This window comes from Danio aesculapii, chromosome 20 (assembly GCF_903798145.1).
Source record: "Danio aesculapii chromosome 20, fDanAes4.1, whole genome shotgun sequence".
NCBI classification, from domain to species: domain Eukaryota; kingdom Metazoa; phylum Chordata; class Actinopteri; order Cypriniformes; family Danionidae; genus Danio; species Danio aesculapii.
In genome coordinates, this window is record NC_079454.1 from 19,013,385 (window position 1) to 19,032,818 (window position 19,434).

The following is a 19,434-nucleotide window of genomic DNA, read 5'->3' on the forward strand; positions in this document are numbered from 1 at the left end:
AATACAAAAATCGAAAATAAATGATATATTTTTAGATTAATATTGTACTTTTTCCATTCTGCTACAGAATAAACCACATTAACCTAATTAACCTCTTAGCCCTTTCAATTGAACTTAAATTGAACCTCAATATGGTATCTTGCAATATAACTAGGAAAACATTTTGTACTGTCACAATGGCAAAGACAAAAGAAACTTATTAGAAATGAGTTATTAAAACTGCTATACTTAACAATGTGTTGAAAAAATATCTGTTAAACAGCACTTTGGAAAATATTTGAAAAATAATTTAAATCTCGCAGGAGGGCTAATCATTTTGTCTTCTAGTGTATATTATTTCCATAATTAAGTACAATTTAAAGTGTTTTGCTGGCACAAGTAAAAAGTGTACTTGAATTTAGTACATTTTGTAGGTGAATGAGTGCATTATGTTGTGTTACTGCATTCTATTATAAAAATGTTTTATTATTCAAATGGACTTCTACAGGGGGATACACTGTGAATATAGCAAGCATTTTGTGTGTGTGTTTAAAATATATCAAAAGGGCTGTACACATCAAGGATGATAACCATGAATTTATTTAAGTGTAATAACTGTCCACACATTCATTCATTCATTCATTTTCTTTTTCGACTTAGTCCTTGTATTAATCAGGGGTCGCCACAGCGGAATGAACCGTCAACTTATCCAGCATATGTTTTACATAGCGGATGCCCTTCCAGCTGCAACCCATCACTGGGAAACATTCATACACACTCATTCACACGCATACACTACAGCCAATTTAGCTACCCATAATTCCCCAATACCACAAGTCTTTAGACTTGTAGGGGAAACCAGAGCACCTAGTGGAAACCGGTCGGTTGTGCTTGAGCACCTCGAAGTGGTGTTTACTGTTACTTTAGTATCTCCGGGCACGTGAACAAATGTGCCAATATAGGGTGTGTTTCCCAAACAATGACAACTCGTGGCTGAACTATCATATTATGATGCATCGTTTGTGAAAAGAACAATGTACTTACGAATGTTTCCCAAAATCGTAGTTTCTCTGTCGCAGATCTATCGTTTGAACCACGTTAGTTATAACTAGCGGTGGGCCATTATTGGCATTAACGTGCTGCATTAACACGAGACTCTTATCGGGCGATAAAAAAAAAAATCGCCATTAATCTATTCTCAAAGTTGGGTTGGAAGCTGGGTCTATTCTACGCAAGCTATGATGACTTTCACCTTGATATTTTAGCGCGGATGTATACCTGACCGGTGAGTCGTCTGACAAAAAAGTGCCCTTCTGAATCAAATCAGCAGGATGCCCTTCTGGATCTTTCACTTACTTTGAAGACACTATTGACTACGTTTACATGGACATCTGTAGTCTAGTTATTTGCCTTAAAGTTTTTTACAATCGCTATGATGTTTTTTTTCAATGCATTTAACAAGTTTCCTAAACTTTTAACACGGTTAGCACAACATCCGTCTTTGTAGGCTATACAATTAACACATTTCTTGTTGCTTTGACACAAAATGCATCCAGTTAACGCTAATTTAAAATGCTTGAACTTCTTTTACACACAAGCTCAACCAAGAACAAAACAATGTAATTTTACAGTCAGATTTACAAATGCTTTAAAACGGTAAGTCAGAACAGATAACATCATGTTCTAAACAGAACTTACATAGGCTAAAGTCAAAGTGAGCAGCTGTTCACATTGTGAATTGAAACACAAATATGCTCCCTGTATTTTATTCCATTGCCAACAAGAAACAGTTTATTGCAGTTTATAGCTGATTTCCAGCTAGAAAACACACTCATGTGTTGAGGTTTTTCCAATTACATGATCATATGTTCTAAAAGAGGACTCTTGAGGTTTTTGAAAGGAACAGTGAGTGCATCAAAGAACTCCGTCACCAATACGTCCAGGTAAGGTTATGCAATACAGTCATTATTGTACTATATACGGTGTGTTTTGCAGTAAACTACTCTATAAACCTGAAGTTCATTAGTACATACAGTAGATATACAGTACAGCATTTACATACACCGTGTCTAATTACTTTCAGAGAGTCATGGAGTTGGAGGTCAATCAAGTCCCACATGAAATTATCTATGTTGATGAGGTTGGCTTCAACTTGGTGAAAAGGCATCGCCGTAGGAGAAACATATTAGGCCAAAGGGCCACAGTTACTGTGCCGGGTCAGAGAAGAAGAAGCCGGGGTAATGCAGAAGACCGGGCAGAATAGAAAATTACTTTGTTTTTTATTATAGTTGCAGTGCTTTTTCTGTTTGTATATCTTGCAGTAATGTCCTTTTGCAAATAAAGTCGGTACTGCAGCAATTCTGTATCTGTATTTTTTTTTTTTACATAAACATAAACATGTACATTTTATAAAGTTACTCTGAGATGGTCGTTCATTTTTTGTATTGAATTTCTGCAGCAAAAGAAACAAAATTCATGCATTTACTAAACCCAACAAAACAAAATATAAGGGCAGAGCTGACACATACAATAATGCAGTTTCTGTAATGTCAGCTGATGATAGTGTTTTATTGTCAATGTGTTCTGATTTATTAAATGTTCCTGTTGGAAGAGAACATGTCTTAGTGTTTTGAAAAATTATTTGCTTTTGAAACATGTTTGCAGTGTTTTGTTAGACATGATGTATTGTGTTAGTTTATTATTGTATTTTGAATATTAGTTTTAGGGTTTAGTTTACAATGTGTGATTTTGAGCATAAAATTAACTGTTTTGACAATTGTGTGTTTTAGTTGTGTGGGTGCGTTAAGAGTTTAGCAAATTTGTTAAATGTATTGAAAAAACTGTCAAAGCCATTGTAAAAAACTGCAATAGACAATAATATAATTAAGATCTTTAAGAGAAGTGTTTCATGTTAAAGTTTCCTGTAATTTTAAGTATATAAGGAGTAAAGACTGGTGAGAGTGCTTTGGAAATTAATAACGTACGCCAAATGGAAAGGAAAAAACTTCCGCATTTCGTGATGTGTGTGTGTGTGTGTGTGCGTGTGTGCGCGTGTGTGTGTGTGTGTGCGTGTGTGGATCTTGTGGAAAAATATGGCGAAAATAAGTCCTACATGACGGTAATAGTTTGATTGCGGTGTTTACTTCAATAATGCCACTAATATATGCATACTCCACATCTTAATTCCATTTCTGTTTAGTTCAGTTATGACTTTAGACCAGAGGCGTCCCCAGAAAATTTTCTTAGGGGTGGCCAGAAGAGGCCGCACCAAATCTTGGGGTGGCACACAAAAAATTCTGAATTCAGAGTAATGTTATAGTTTTGTTTCTGGTAAATGAAATAATGGGGTTTATTTCTTTTAATTAATTACTCTTGAAATGTTGCAATTTTCCCCTTGAAATTATTCAGCAAGTACATGTGCAAACAAAATAAATAGCAATATTTAGTTTAAAAACACTTTTTCATATATAAATTACTTTTCAGTTATTTTTCACATACTTTTATTGTACAGCATACAGTATATATATATATATATATATATATATATATATATATATATATATATATATATATATATATATATATATATATATATATAAAATTAATGAAGATGACAAATGAACAAACAGAACAAAAGACATTACTTTATACACACAGACTATACAGACCCTAATAATATCATTTATCCACATTCCTTTTTGAGGCAAAATATTATAAATACAGCTTCTTCTGTTGATGTACCTTAAGGTAAATATTAAATTGCCATTGCTGTCTATTGAAGGTGTGTGTGTGCTGTCAACAACGTTCAGAGAGGGGGACGGGAAGTGTATCAGCTACGTTAGAGGCACCAATCAATCCAATTTATTTTATTTATTTATTAATATATTGTGAAAATATTGTGAATTGTAAGTACATTGAAATTAAAAATATCAACAGCAAAATCATATTGCGGTGGCCACAGGGGTGGTCAGAGTTTACACAGGGGTGGCCGTGGCTTTAGACGGATTAAGGTAATCAAAAATCACTGTTTTGTGCTTATGTAGGCCAACAGTTCAAAATGCATGTTTAACTGAATAAACAATAAGTAAACACAAGTACATCTTATTGAACATAATTTATTTTCATCACCAATTTTCATAGTAGAACAGTTTCTCAAGCAGTTTGTGATGCATTTTGGAAATCGTGGTTGAGCCCCTGGTCTAATGCGCCACCTGGCTTGAGAAACCCATTCTCAAAGACTTACTTTAAGTCATTATTTGGGTAGTACTCATATTCTGAATGCCTTCAGCAGAATTCAAATGAGCCATTTTAATCTAGATTAATCTAGATTAATTCCAAAATCACAGTGAGATTAATCTAGATTAAAAAAAAAATTATCTCTGCCCACCTATAGTTATAACGTAAAACGTCTATAATGATCTGCGTTCAAAATGAAAAAAATGTTTTCAAAGTGCACTACAAAGGGAACGCAATTGTCAATATGAAGATCACTCCAACTGAACTGTAAAAAATACTTTGAAAGAAAATTAACATAAGAGAGATTAATTAAATTTTTTTTTTAATCATTCCTAGTTTAAATCTTGAAACGTTTGAAAGGAATAGGGCTTATGGGGAATAACTGGGATGAGAACACAGCCAGGAACAATGCTTCTAACTACAGCTCTAGAGGTGTAGTTGCAAACATACAAGTTTGCGACACAATTTGGGAATGTTTGTTGAAATGATGGATTTGGGAAACGCCAAATCAACAACCTGTGTTTGTAAAGATGGAACTTGCGACCTTTCTTTAAAAATGACACTTTCATGCCTGGCATTACATTAGCGTTTAGGTTTAAGAAATTTTTTAAATTGCCACACAACTGTTTAAATCACTTATAAAAGTGATTTTTACATATTAGGTCCCCTTTAATACACAGGTTTCCTTTAAAGGGGGCAATCAAATTACCAAATTTTACCAACTAGTGCACAACAAGTCAAATTACACCATTTATGTCCTATTGTGTTCTCTAGAGATTACCTGTGGTAGAATGCAGCTCCTGTGAGCACCATTGAATACTCATTGGTCCATTTGGAGGTATAACCCCATCTGCCCTTCACACTGTCCCAGTAGTGACTGCGCGCTGGGTAGCCCACGATCCTATCTGGAAAACTTTGCCAAACAATAAAGGCAAAATCCACCTGCAAAATACAGAGGATCCAGAAACACACGATTTAGATTACATAAACGCTTCTGAAATAAAACAAAAAGAGAATTATAATTTCACGCTCGAATTGTTCATTTAAGAACAGACACAGCATTCATTTTCATTCATCTTCAGATAAAACCACTGCGAACACATTGCTTAAACTCATCACAAGATAAAAGTAGTAGAATAAACAAAAAGCGACATTAGCTTGCTTGATACTCTTAAAAAATTGAAACAAGCTCCCTTTCAGTGAGATAAATGATCAAAAGAGCCAATGAGAGTCTTTTTTAACTCAGCTCCTCATTTAGCCCTGGAATTTTGAATGCATTCAGACATGCTCTGGCGTCAACACATCTGACTAGTCTGGGATGAGAACAGTCCTCCCTCTCTGTCAAAGTCAGCATGTGCACATATTACAAAAAATGAACCCTCAAATCAGAGGAAAAGGTTGCAAACGTCCCCCCTTAATGTTATAATAGATTAATCGCTGCATTAGTCACAGACTCGGAGCCAGATTTATGATATCATGCAAATAATGTGGCCTTAAGGAATTACGTGCATCGTTCAAGCAATGCATCGCAAGCGACACACTGAAATTCGCTCCATTCATTATGCGTACCAGTCCTTGATTATGGATCTGAGTGAGAGGGAAAGATGAATGGCATGTGGAGTCACGGCTGCTTGGTCCGAGGAGAACAGCGCTTTATGATCAAGGCTCACAAATGAGTTTAACTAATTGCCTAGCAATCATTTAAAACAACCCCAAAGGCTGTATGTCAAAGCAAGTGTTCAATGCTCAACTGTAGATTTAAGGTATTTTAAAATATGCAGATTTCTAAAATGCTCCACATATGACATGTATTAAACATTATTAAACAAAATTAAATTAAACATTTCTGAGGTCTTTGTTGTTGATGTTGGTATTTTTTAGATTTCTGTTGATAAATGCAATACATTTTCACGTCCAATTTGATCCACGTGCAGAATCTGTGTGGGGAATCAGAAATACAGATTTGGCTACAGAGAATGTGTGATTGAATAAATGTGACCACACGCAGTGCTGCAGTACAGCGGCTGGAAGGGCATTTGCTGTGTTAAACATATGCTGGATAAGTTGGTGGTTCATTCAGCTGTGGCGACCCCGGTTGAATAAAGGGACTAAGCTGAAAAGAAAATGAATAAATGATTGTATACATGTTCATTCATTCATTCATTTTCTTTTCGGCTTAGTCCCTTTATCAATCAGCGGTCACCACAGCGGAAGGAACCGCCAAATTATCCAGCATATGTTTAACACAGCAGATGCCCTTCCAGCTGCAACCATACACACTCATTCACACACACACACCATGACCAATTTAGTTAATCCATTTCACCTGTACCACATGTCTATGGACTGCGAGGGAAACCGGAGTGCCCGAAGGAAACCCACGCAAACACGGGGAGAACATGCAAACTCCACACAGAAATGCCACTTGAACCAGTGACCTTCTTGTTTTGAGGTGACAGTGCTAACCACTGAGTCATCGTGCTGCCCTCAAGATTTGTGTTGTTTCATATAATTTTAAATAAGTAATTTAACAAGCAGCAGCAGCAAAAATACTTTATTAAGTGAAAAGTCTTAAGTCGGCAATAAAAGGCAGATTAGAATACAAATATACAACAGAATGAAGACACAAATTCACCTGCGCATGCAAGCACTAGATCGATGCTGTAATTTATATTACTCTGTCATTGTACAATAACAATTATTACCCTTTCTGGTCAATTCTTCAGGCCATTAACTGCAGCACAGGCATCATAACCCATAGGCTCTGCCGTGCCGCTGTTATGCTACACATGTGCCTGCAGTCTAATGATGCTTGGCTCACAAAAAAAAAGGAGAAAAAAACCCCCTCAACATTACATTTCCCATTTTAATAAGCCAGTTAATGAGTCGAAGCAATGCAATTATCAATTCTGTGGAGCCACAGTCTTAAAAAATGAAACTACTGCTAAATATGCCGTATTCTCACATTCTCAGCACTTTTCGATTAAAACCCTCTCAAACGCTTAAAGGGCAATTACTGGGTCAGATTACCACGCAGAACGAGCAAAAACATCTCTCCAAATGTTGCTGGATTTGTCTAAAGCCACAAGAGCTTTCTCGCCGAAACCGAGACTCGTTAAACTTTTTGTAACACGGGTTCTGTAATCTTGTACAGCTATAAAAGTTAAGTGGATATTCTGGCCAGGCAGACATAAAGATGTACTGGGGTCAGTTAATAAAACATTAGTGTGCTGAATTATGAATTTCATGTTTCTAACATATGCAATGAATTTAAGAAATTAGAAGCTTTCCAGCTTTTCCGATTGGGCAAATTCTGACTGAGACACTTGAAGTAATGATGGAAACACTGATGAAAATATGCTGTGGGATTTTCTTTGGAACATCTTTCCTTAAAACATAGTCAATTAATAATTATTAATTTTAATAGTAAATTTTTAAGTAGAAAAAAGGGCAAATAACACACCAAATTAAACAAAGTTTGGAATTAAATTGTAAAAAATTTCCTACAACATAATATTCCAGCTATTACAACTACTACTAATAATAAATATTATATAAATGTAAACATTTTTACAGCGGGGGAAAAAAAAACATTGAATGTGTGACCATTTTTTTCAGAAAACAAATTTCTAAAGGTGCTGTTGACTTGAAAATTTCACCAGATGTTGGTAACAACCAAAGAAATACATATACTGTAAGCAACAAAAACAATACTTATTATTTTACAAATGAAGTTGTTAATAAAATTAAATGATGCCAGGACAAGAATTGAATACATGAGGAAGAGAGGTGTAGAAAGACAGTGAAAGCACAGATAGCAGCTGAAATCTCTCAGTAGTTCTTTAGCATCCCTCTGCCCTTCGTCAATGTAAATTAATATTAGCTGCATTAGCAACATCTACATTAGCAGATAATGAAGATTAAACCAGGATGGACATTTCAAAAAGACAATAATCCAAAACACAGCCAAGGAAACTCTCAAACATACCTGTCAACCCTCCCATTTTTGCTATTATCCCTTGAAGGTATTTTCCCGTATTTCTCCCGTATTTTCATTCTTTCTCTGAAGGGTGGCAAATAAACATTAAAGAGACAATCCTCCCTATACGTAACCCAGAACGCCGAACCACAAGGGTCGCCCTTGCTATTAAATGTGAGTCTGTTCTGTGCTTTTGCTTTGATTAGGCATGAAAACACTTATAAATATAAATAACTTTATAAAATATAAAGAAATAAATATAAAAACAGCAGGACTCCTTTTTATTACAGGTGCTGTCTCCCCTTCATATGCAATCCTCAAAACAGTTATGTAGCGGTGCATGACTGTCAGCTGACGCGCTACATAGTGATAAATAGACGCTGTTTCCCAAACGGACTCTGTACACACGATTTGAAACGGACCGAAAATCTGGCTTTTGGGTGCGTGTTTAAACAGGCATATACACATAATTACACATAAGAACTAATTTCATCCTAAATGAGCATAAAAAGTTAGAAAAACAATCAAATTCTTTCATTAAAACGTTAGAGCTGTGCATTTTTAAAGTGACACCTGTTATTTTATGTAATCAAAGGAAAAAATCTAAATAGATAAGAGATTCATTCGTTGCTCTTTAATCAGAATGTGTAAGTTATACAGCGAAGAATTGGCTAATGAGATTTGATAGCTTAATTCTATTCTATTATGATAGCTAGTAATTTTAATAAGCTGAACTGTCTGCTAATGAATTTACTGCTAATGTATATTTATTTTTTCTTTTGTAAATAATAATAATAATAATAATAAAACATATTACTGACCATTTAACTGTTTATTTACAATGTAACAGCTCCAAATGAACATATTTAGGGATTTTATATTAAAGAGGGAGGGGGGGAGGGGGGGCATATCCCTAATTTCCACATCATATGTTGACAGGTATGCTCTCAAATGCTTTCAGAGAAAGAAAATCAAACTGTAGAATGGCCCAGCCAATCACCTGACTCAAATCCAATAGAAAATACAAAATAAAGATCAGAATTGATTGAGGAGACCTACAGAACTATCAAGATTTTACACACTGTTGAAGTTTGTGGAAAGTTTGTGACTTCAGTCTCCATTTGAGAGGCATATTTAAGCTGCCATCACCAAAAATACCTTTTTATATAAAGTATTAAATTTGTTTCAGCAGTTCAGTACTTTCTCCTTGTGCATTATTTTTCCTTCCATTAACATTACACATTACCTATTTTTCAGATATTTTTGTTTTGTTTTATTTTTATGTTTGTATTGTTTGGGCTTTTACCAAAATCGGGTTTAATTGCATGTCAACATCTCTTATAGAAATATTATTCCCAGGAAAAAAACATGACATGTTCAATACTTATTTGTATATGCTTTTCAAAGAATCAAAATAACTGAACCAATTGCTTCACAAAATGATTCACTATTTCGAAGCGTTTGAAAAAGTGCATTCTAAAGGCACCTAGTGGTGAAGACATGTAAATGCAACAAAAACCTTGCTAGAATGGACTTTTTCAAACATATTGTGAACTTTACATTGAAACTATAACTTATGAATGCACTTAGTTTCGCTAATATAATTAGATAATACATGTCTGCATAAAACCTTTTTTTTCTTTTTAAGCCTTATATATTGTTTGTTCTAATGATGGGTTCTGCTAAACAGGCCAGCAAAAGACTGTAAATTAATTTTTTTTCCCTTTCACTTAACAAATACCTCACTGAAATATCTACAAACTAGTAAAATCCATCCAAGTTCAGCTAAATTCTATGAAACCTGTTCAGTAATTCATTACTGGTGGCGATTTTATGATTGAGAACCATGGATTTTTTTTTAAACGTTTGAAACTATTAAAATGTTATAGAGACAAAACAAAGCCTTCTTACCTGAAATCACGATCTTGCCAATTTTATACATGCTCTGAATCACTGATCTAAAACCAAAGATTTATAAATGATTCGAAAGCAGCCATCACTAGCATAGTACTATTTCATTTGTGTTCATTTTACACAAGCAATTTTACCGTTTACTTTTTTAACTAAAGTAAATTTGTTCTTTTGTAGTATAAAATACCCTATAACAATGGTCTCAAACTCAGTTCCTGGAGGGCCACAGCTCTGCACAGTTTAGCTCCAACCACCTCCAACTCACACCTGCTTAATAGAGTTCAGTAGTCTTGAACACCTTAATTAGTTGGATCAGCTGTGTTTGATTAGGGTTGGAGCAAAACTATGCAGAGCTGTGGCCCTCCAGGAATCCAGTTTGAGACCTCTGCTCTATAGGTATCCCACAAATAAAGGTACAAAAACTGTCACTGGGGTGGTACTCTTTTGTACCCTACAAGGCCACATAAGTACCTTAAAGGTACATATTAATACCTAAAAAGTGCAAATGTGTACCTTGAAGATAGAAAAATGTACTTTAAGGTACCAGTGTACACATTTAAGTACCTATTAAAAAAGTAATAGCCTTCACAAGTCAGCCCAGTAAAGTATGGGGTGCCTCAAGGATCAGTTTTAGGCCCTTTGCTGTTTACAATATACATGCTACCCCTGGGAGACATTATTAGAAGACATGGGTTCAGCTTTCACTGCTATGCAGAGGATATTCAATTATATACCTAAACTAAAACTAAACCTGACGAGATGTCTAAACTGTCCAAGCTAACTGAGTGTATTAAAGATGTTAAAGACTGGATGATCAACAATTATCTTCTCTTAAACTCAGAAAAAACAGAATTATTACTTATTGGGCCTAAATCCTGTACACAGCAGATCTCACAACTCGACCTACAATTAGAGGGATACAAAGTCAGTGTTAGCTCTACTATAAAAGATCTGGGTGTCATATTAGACAGCAATTCAACTTTTGAAAATCATATATCCCATGTCACAAAAACTGCTTTCTTTCATCTGAGAAATATTGCTAAGTTACGAAGTATGCTATCCATCTCAGATGCAGAAAAGCTAGTCCATGCTTTTATGACTTTTAGGCTGGACTACTGTAATACACTGTTTGCTGGCTGCCCAGCATCCTCTATTAACAAACTTCAATTAGTACAAAATGCCAGAGTTCTTACCAGGTCTAGAAAATTTGATCACATCACCCCAATTTTATTTTCCTTACACTGGCTGCCTGTTAAGTTTCATATTGAATTTAAAATATTGCTTCTTACCTACAGAGCTTTAAATAATCTAGCTCCTGTTTATCTAACCAACCGTCTGTCTCGCTACAATCTAACTCGCTCTTTAAGATCTCAAAACTCAGGGCTTCTGGTAGTACCTAGAATAGCAAAGTCGATTAAAGGAGGTCGAGCCTTCTCATTTATAGCTCCTAAACTCTGGAATAGCCTTCCTGATAATGTCCGAGGCTCAGACACACTCTCCTAATTCAAAACTAGATCAAAGACCTACCTGTTTAGTAATGGCCCGTTTCCACTGAGTGGTACGGTACGGTTCGGTTTGGTTTGGTACGCTTTTATAGCTGTTTCCACTGTCAAAAAGCGTACCGAACCGAACCGTACCACTTTTTCGGCACCCTTTCGAAAGGGTACCAAAGACGAGAAAGGGTACCAAAAGGCGGAGCTAGACGCGCAGCTGAACGCTATTGGTTTACAGAGATACGTCATTCGCTTACGCAACAAGCCAGAATGAAAACAAAAAACCCGCAATGTTTGAAATACACAGCCGACGAGCCGAGACATTACAGCGGAATGATTTATACATATAATAACGAGCCATGGTCGATCTAGGCTCAAACAAACCTTGTCGTCGTCTTGATAAACAGCCACAAAGCCAAGAAGAAGAGCAGATTTACCCTGTGCCCTGTAGTTTTTTACGAGGCAGTCTGAGGCGCGAGCGGTTTCGCTTTCTTGCTAGCGTTCGCGCGTGTCTAACATTATATCTGAAATAACAAACTTCTTGAGCTGATGATAATAACCTGCGCTTGATTATTGATGTGCTTTTAGAACCCGATCCTGTCAGACACTGACCAACGCGAGAGTGAAGCGTGAAGAAACAAAGAAGAAGCCGGAAAAAAAGGAGCACATTATTTTTTCAGCAAACATGAACAAAATGCCATGTATAACTAACTTATTATCTTCACCTTTTGGACTATTATGAACTCAGATTGACGGAATTACTGTCTAACAGAGGCTACGTGTGCTGCGGAAGATTACAGACACAGATGAGAGGTTTTCACTGACTAGGCTATAATTTTTATTGTTTTGAACCTAAATACGGACGAAAATGTCTGCTGTGTGTATTTCTTCTGTAGTTGGTAACATTTCGGAGACTGTAAGGGGCTGTATGCGTCTATATATGTTCATTTATTTAGTTATTTTATATAATTACAGACGTTACAGTAGGCTGTTTCACACTGTCATTGATCTGCAGTTACAATCAACTCATGTTCATTGAAAAATTACTAATAAACATTTATACACAAGCATTTATGTGTATGAAGCATCTGTTTTGTGAGAAGAGCTTCTCATATGATATGTAAGTGACCCGTACAGCTTTACTGTAGACATTTCCTCGAGCTAGAATGACGTCGACTGAAACTGTCTGTCATACACCACGCCCACCAAAAGGGTATCCTTGTTAGTGGAAACGCAAGCCTGATAAAGGTGACCCGTACCAAACCGAACCAAACCGTACCATACCGGTCAGTGGAAACGAGCCATAAGGCATACACTCAGTGCATCACTTAACGGGTTTCCACACAGGTTTCTGCATCTTGTTTATATACACTATGAACAGCAGCTTTGCTAATTATTCTCTTTATTCTCTATTTCCACCTGAGTATACTATTCCCGAGGCCCTCAGACTATGCAGAGTCACTGATTCGATCCAAGACAAACGACGAGATGATCCCAAGGTTTCCATATCCTGGACCAGGCCGTATCCTGAGCAGCTACTGTGGTTGTCATGGAGGAGTGGAGAACATGAGACTCATTCCTGTGACGCTCCAGGGACAGAGTCTTCGCTTAGGCCAGCTTCCAGCCTCCGCCGCTGAGACTGCAGCTCTGCACAAGACGTTTGGCCAGCGTAGAAATTAAAATGGTCGTGCTCAACTGAGTCTGGTTTCTCTCAAGGTTTTTTTCTTAACTTTCGCCAATCAGTGAAGTTTTTTTCCCTCTCCGCTGTCGCCACTGGCTTACATGGTTCGGGATCTGTAGAGCTGCACATTGTTGGATTTGCTCTTCAGTGTTTGGACTCTCAGTACTGAACCTAAACACTGAAAACTGATCTACACTGTTCCAATTTACTATGACCTTTTATGTGAAGCTGCTTTGACACAATCTACATTGTAAAAGCGCTATACAAATAAAGGTGAACTGAATTGAATTGAATGACAGTTTTTGTACTTATGTTTTTGAGAGTGTATAGAAAAATCACAGTTTTGGGTAATGTGTTTATATTGTTGTATAACAGTAATTTTCTATGGTTCAAAAGCACTATAGTATTTACACTAACCAGCCACTTTATTAGGTACACCTTACTAGTATCGGGTTGCACCCCCTTTTGCTTTCTTAATGCTGCCTTAATGCCTTAATGCTTCGTGGCATAGATTCATCAAGGTTCAAGGGATGTTTAGACAATTTTCAATCTGGTTTAAGAGCACATCACAGTACAGAGAGCGCTCTTATAAAGATAATCAATGATATACGCCTTAACGCAGATTTAGGTAAACTAACAGTGCTGGTACTGCTCGATCTTAGTGCTGCATTTGACACTGTCGATCACAGCATACTTCTGGATAGGCTGGAAAACTGGGTTGGGCTGTCTGGGACAGTCCTCAAATGGTTCAGATCTTACCTTGAAGAGAGCGGTTACTATGTCAGTATAGGTGACCATAGGTCGAGGTGGACACCCATGACATGTGGAGTTCCACAAGGCTTAATTCTGGCACCTCTCCTGTTCAACCTTTATATGCTCCCTCTGAGCCAAATAATGAGAAAGAACCAAATTTTCTTACCACAGCTATGCTGATGACACGCAGATCTACTTAGCCTTACTGCAGTTTCCTGTTCTTAGCTGACAGGAGTGGCACCCGGTGTAGTCTTCTGCTGCTGTAGCCCATCTGCTTCAAGGTTGGACGTGTTGTGCATTTAGAGTTGCTCTTCTGCATACCTTGGTTGTAACGAGTGGTTATTTGAGTTACTGTTGCCTTTCTATGAGCTCAAACCAGTCGGGCAATTCTCCTCTGACCTCTGGCATCAGCAAGGAATTTGCGTCCACAGAACTGCCACTCACTGCATATTTTCTCTTTTTCATCTCTGGTTGTGCAGTAAAATCCCAGTAGATCAGCAGTTTTTGAAATACTCAGACCAGCCGGTCTGGCACCAACAACCATGCCACATTTAAAGTCACTTAAATCACTTTTAGTGGTGCTCGGTTTGAACTGCAGCAGATCGTCTTGACCATGTCTACATGCGTAAATGCACTCATGTAAGTTGCTGCCATGTGATTGGGTGATTTGTATTAACAAGCAGTTGGACAGGTGTACCTAATAAAGTAGTCGGTGAGTATAAATTAATTAATTTATTCATTCTCTTTTCGGCTTAGTCCCTTTATTAATCTGGGGTCACCACAGCTAAATGATCCGCCAACTTATCCAGCATATGTTTTACGCAGCGGATGCCCTTCCAGCTGCTACCCATCTCTGGGAAACATCCATTCACACTCATTCACACACATATACTACGGACTTTATTATAATATAATTTTATATTATATTATATATATAATTTAGCCTACCCAATTCACCTGTAACGCATGTCTTTGGACTCCGGGGGAAACCGGAGCACCTGGAGGAAACCCACGTGAACGCGGGGAGAACATGCAAACTCCACACAGAAACGCCAACTGACCCAGCCGAGGCTGGAAACACGACCTTCTTGCTGTGAGGCGACAGCACTACCTACTGCACCACTGTGTTGCCCGTGTAAATTAATATGATTTTAATTATTTTGTTTGTAATTCATAATTTAGACAAGAACTACAACTATTCATTTTATAATTCCACCATTTTGCAGATTCATGCAAAAAACAAACAAACAAAAACTAAAACTATAGCATCAGAGAGGATCAACAAAATATTTAGAGTCCAATCTCAGTACATTAACAGCACATTCCATAGCAAGATTAATTTCCACAAACCCCTGCCTAGGAATTCACAAACGAGCTTCATATTCCTACATACTTTGCCAGGAACTCTGGCCAAAAATGTGTTTCTTTTGTTTTTAACCAGACAACACCCTCAAACCCTGCAAAAATGCAAAGAGAGAATTATCTTTGCGCTGCCAACAAATCCTTCCTGCCCCTTCAATCATCTTTGCCATAATCAAACCTAGATGCGCAACACCATAATAGTCACATTGGCCTGTCTGTTCTGAGAATAAATAAATCCCACACTTCTTTACACTGCCTGAAACATCGATGCCAGATGGTGCAGACATGTTTTCTGAACTGGCACCACAGCCACACAGATTTGCATATCGCAGCTCCAGCAATGATAGTTGTTAACTACACATTTATAATCGTTTAAACAATAATTACTCCAGATTCAGCCAATTTGCTGGAAGACAGGATTCTCATTCAGGCCTATGAAACACTAAACTACAGCATGCATCTAAAACTTTAAAAGGGTATTTCCCTAAACCACACCACATTAGAGCAATATAATGTATTTCAGTGCAAATACTTCTAAATACAGTGGAAAACAACATTATCAGCCCTCATGTGAAATTGTAATTATTTTTTTAAATATTTCCCAATCGATGTTCAACAGGAACAAGGACATTATTCAAAATTTTACCTATTATACAGCGTGGAAAATAAGAATTGTACATGTCACCATTTTTCTCAGAAAACATACTATTTCTAAAGGTGCTGTTGACTTGAAATTTTCAACGGATGTTGATAGCAACCAAAGAAAACCATATATGTAAAGAAAACAAATCTAATTAGTTTACAAATTAAGTTATGCATACTAAAATGAAATTACACAGAGAAAAAGTATTGAACACATAAATAAAGGGAGGTGTAGAAAGACTCAAATCCCTCTGCCCTTCGTCATGGTAAATTAATATCAGCTGCTTCAGTCCAACATCTACATTACCAGATTATGAAGAGGAAACCAGGGTGGACATTTCAGCAAGACAATGATCCAAAACACAGCCAAGGACACTCTCAAATGCTTTCAGAGAAAAAAAAAGTAGTAGAATGGCCCAGTCAATCACCTGACTTGAATCCAATAGAAAATACAAAATAAAGCTCAGGTTTGATAGATGAAACCAACAGAACCATCAAGATTTTTACACTCTGTTGAAGTCTCGTTGAAAAACTCGCACCTCGCACCTCGCCATTACCAAAAAAGCCTTTTATATAAAGTATTAAATACATTACGATAGTTCAGTACTTTATCGTTGTCATTTCATTATTATTCACAACTCATTTTTCAGATTTTATTTGATTTATTATATTTTTATGTTTGTACTGTTTGGATTTTACCAAAATCTGGTTCAATTCCATGTTAACGGCTCCTTTGGAAATATTATTCCCAGGAAAAAAAAAACATGACGTGTTCAATACTTAATTTCCCCGCTGTATGTCTCAATATTCCCTAAATAGAAATGTAATCAACATATTCACACTACCAATGCTTCTGGTCATTAGTATTATGCATCTCAATAAACGGTTCGACTGTATTTGTAAAATACGAATAATTTCATTAAAATGCATTCTTTTATAGGAATTAGCACCTACCCCAAAACCATGCAGTCAAGAGTTTTTATTGCATAACAACCATATAAAAGTGGTACAAACAAATTGTGTTGCATTTCAAGTCCTGTGAAGCCATACATTGGCTTTATGTGAAGTGAATTGAGTAAATTATGAAGTTTCAATTGATAAAAAAGCAATCCTGCTATCGGTAAAGGATTCTCATTTAAAGCAACAGAGGTATAAAAATAACAATTATATATATATATATATATATATATATATATATATATATATATATATATATATATATATATATATATACATATATAGAATTGGACAATTGGCTTCTCAGCTGTTCCATGGCCAAGTGTGTTTCATTCCCTCATTTTCCCAATAACATTGAGCAGATACAAGGTCCAGAGTTAATTTCAAGTGTGCTATTTGCATTTGGAATCTGCTACTGTCAACTCTCAAGGTAAGATCCAAAAAGCTGTCACTATGAGTCAAGTAAGCCATCATTAAACTGAAAAAACAAAACAAACCCATCAAAGAGATAGCAAAAACATTAGGCATGGCCAAAACAACTGTCTGGAACATTCTTAAAAAGAAACAACGCACCAGTGAGCTCAGCAACACAAAAAGACCCTGAAGACCACAGAAACAACTGTAGTGGACGACTTGAAGACAGTTGGTCAGATCAAGAACACTCTCCAGGAGGAAGGTAAATGTGTGTCAGAGTCAACAATCAAGAGAAGAATACACCAGAGTGAATACAGAGGGTATTCACAAGATGTAAACCATTGGTGAGCCTCAAAAACAGGAGGGCCAGATTTGAGAAAAAGCCTTCTTAAAAAAGCCTTCGCAGTGCTCGAACAACATCCTATGGACAGATGAGACCAAGATCAACTTGTACCAGAGAGATGGGAAGAGAAGAGCATGGAGAAGGAAAAGAAGTGCTCATGATCCTAAGCAGTGAAGCATTGTGGTAGTAGCGACATAACGTGGGCATGTATGGCTGTCAATGGAACTGGTTCTCTTGTATTTATTGATGATGTGACTGCTGACAAAAGCAGCAGGATGAGTTCTGAAGTATTTTAGGCAATGTAATCTGCTCATATTGAGACAAATGCTTCAGAACTCATTGGACGGTGCTTCACAGTGCAGATGGAGAATGAATACTTAACAGCCAAAAGCATACTAAAGCATACTGCAAAAGCAAACAAAGAGTTTTTGGAGGGAAAGAAGTGGAATGTTATGCAATGGTCAAGTCAATCACCTGACCTGAGTCAGATTGAGCTTGCATTTCACTTGCTGAAGACAAAACTGAAGGGAAAATACCCCAAGAACAAGCAGAAACTGTAGACAAATGCAGTAGAGGCTTGGCAGGGCATCACCAGAAATGAAACCCAGCGTCTGGTGATGTCTATGTGTTTCAGACTTCAGGCTGTAATTGACTGCAAAGAATTTGCAACCAAGTATTAAAAGGGAAAGTTTGATTTATGATTATTATTTTGCCCAATTACTTTTGGACCCTTAACAAGTGGGATATCTTTTCTTGTATATATATGATATTTTTATAGAAATAAACTTTCAAGATCCTGTTCCACTGGAAAAAATGTTTTAAGGTTTTGCGTTAAATAATGATATAGGGATTTTGTTGTATTTTTAGTGCAATCAATCAATTTTGATACATATACACTACATAAATTATATAATCAGCTTTTATAGGAGAAACCTGAAATAAAACCAAATAAAAAATGAAGCATTTATTAAGAATTACTTGGGCCAGTTACTCACTAGATTTAGGATACAGAAACCAGTTTACATGTTTTTTTTATTTCAGAGTCTCTTTTTCTAAATCTATATCTTTCTCTTTGTCTTGCACATATCATTGTCTGATTAGATTATACAGCTGAGAGCAATTAAAAGCGAGCCCAGCAGGCTGCTGATGCTGCAGTGTGCAAATATCATCTCTTCTCTCAGGGAAAATGAAGACAGAGAACTGACATTAACAAAATGCAGTACAAACACAAAATAAGCCAGCAACGGACAATACAGGCAGCATCACAAATACCACCGCACAACAACAACAACAGCAAAAAGACAATATAATGAGATAAAAAAGGACAGGACAAAAGAAGGAAAGCGAGAGACTGAATGTTTATATGTGAGAGAGAAAAAGACCTGACCTGAACTATGAACATTACCTTCTCTATATGCTAAACTCTAAATTACAGTGCATTGAAATTTATTAAGTTCGATTTGTAATGATAAATTAATAATGGATTTCAATATTTAATGAGTTTTGAAAAAAGATCGGAGTTAACACTTTAATTAAAGGGGTGTTTATAACACTGTCATGACACTTTTATAATCATGACATGGCATATTTCATGAATGTGGAGATTTAATTCAAGCTTATAACAATGATCATTAAGTGTCATTAGCTGTTATGTCATTTTAAATGAAGGTATGACATTGAGATG

At 36.4% G+C, this 19,434-nt stretch overlaps 1 protein-coding gene across 1 annotated transcript in view; it reads right to left on the reverse strand.

The window, feature by feature from the left end:
• The window catches only part of LOC130213711 (exostosin-1), a 638,782-nt gene that overhangs the window by 26,619 nt on the left and 592,729 nt on the right, over positions 1-19,434 (reverse strand). The window contains exon 10 of the mRNA XM_056445469.1: positions 4,997-5,157. Within this exon, the coding sequence (XP_056301444.1) occupies positions 4,997-5,157 (161 nt within the window). The remainder of the gene's footprint in view (positions 1-4,996; positions 5,158-19,434) is intronic.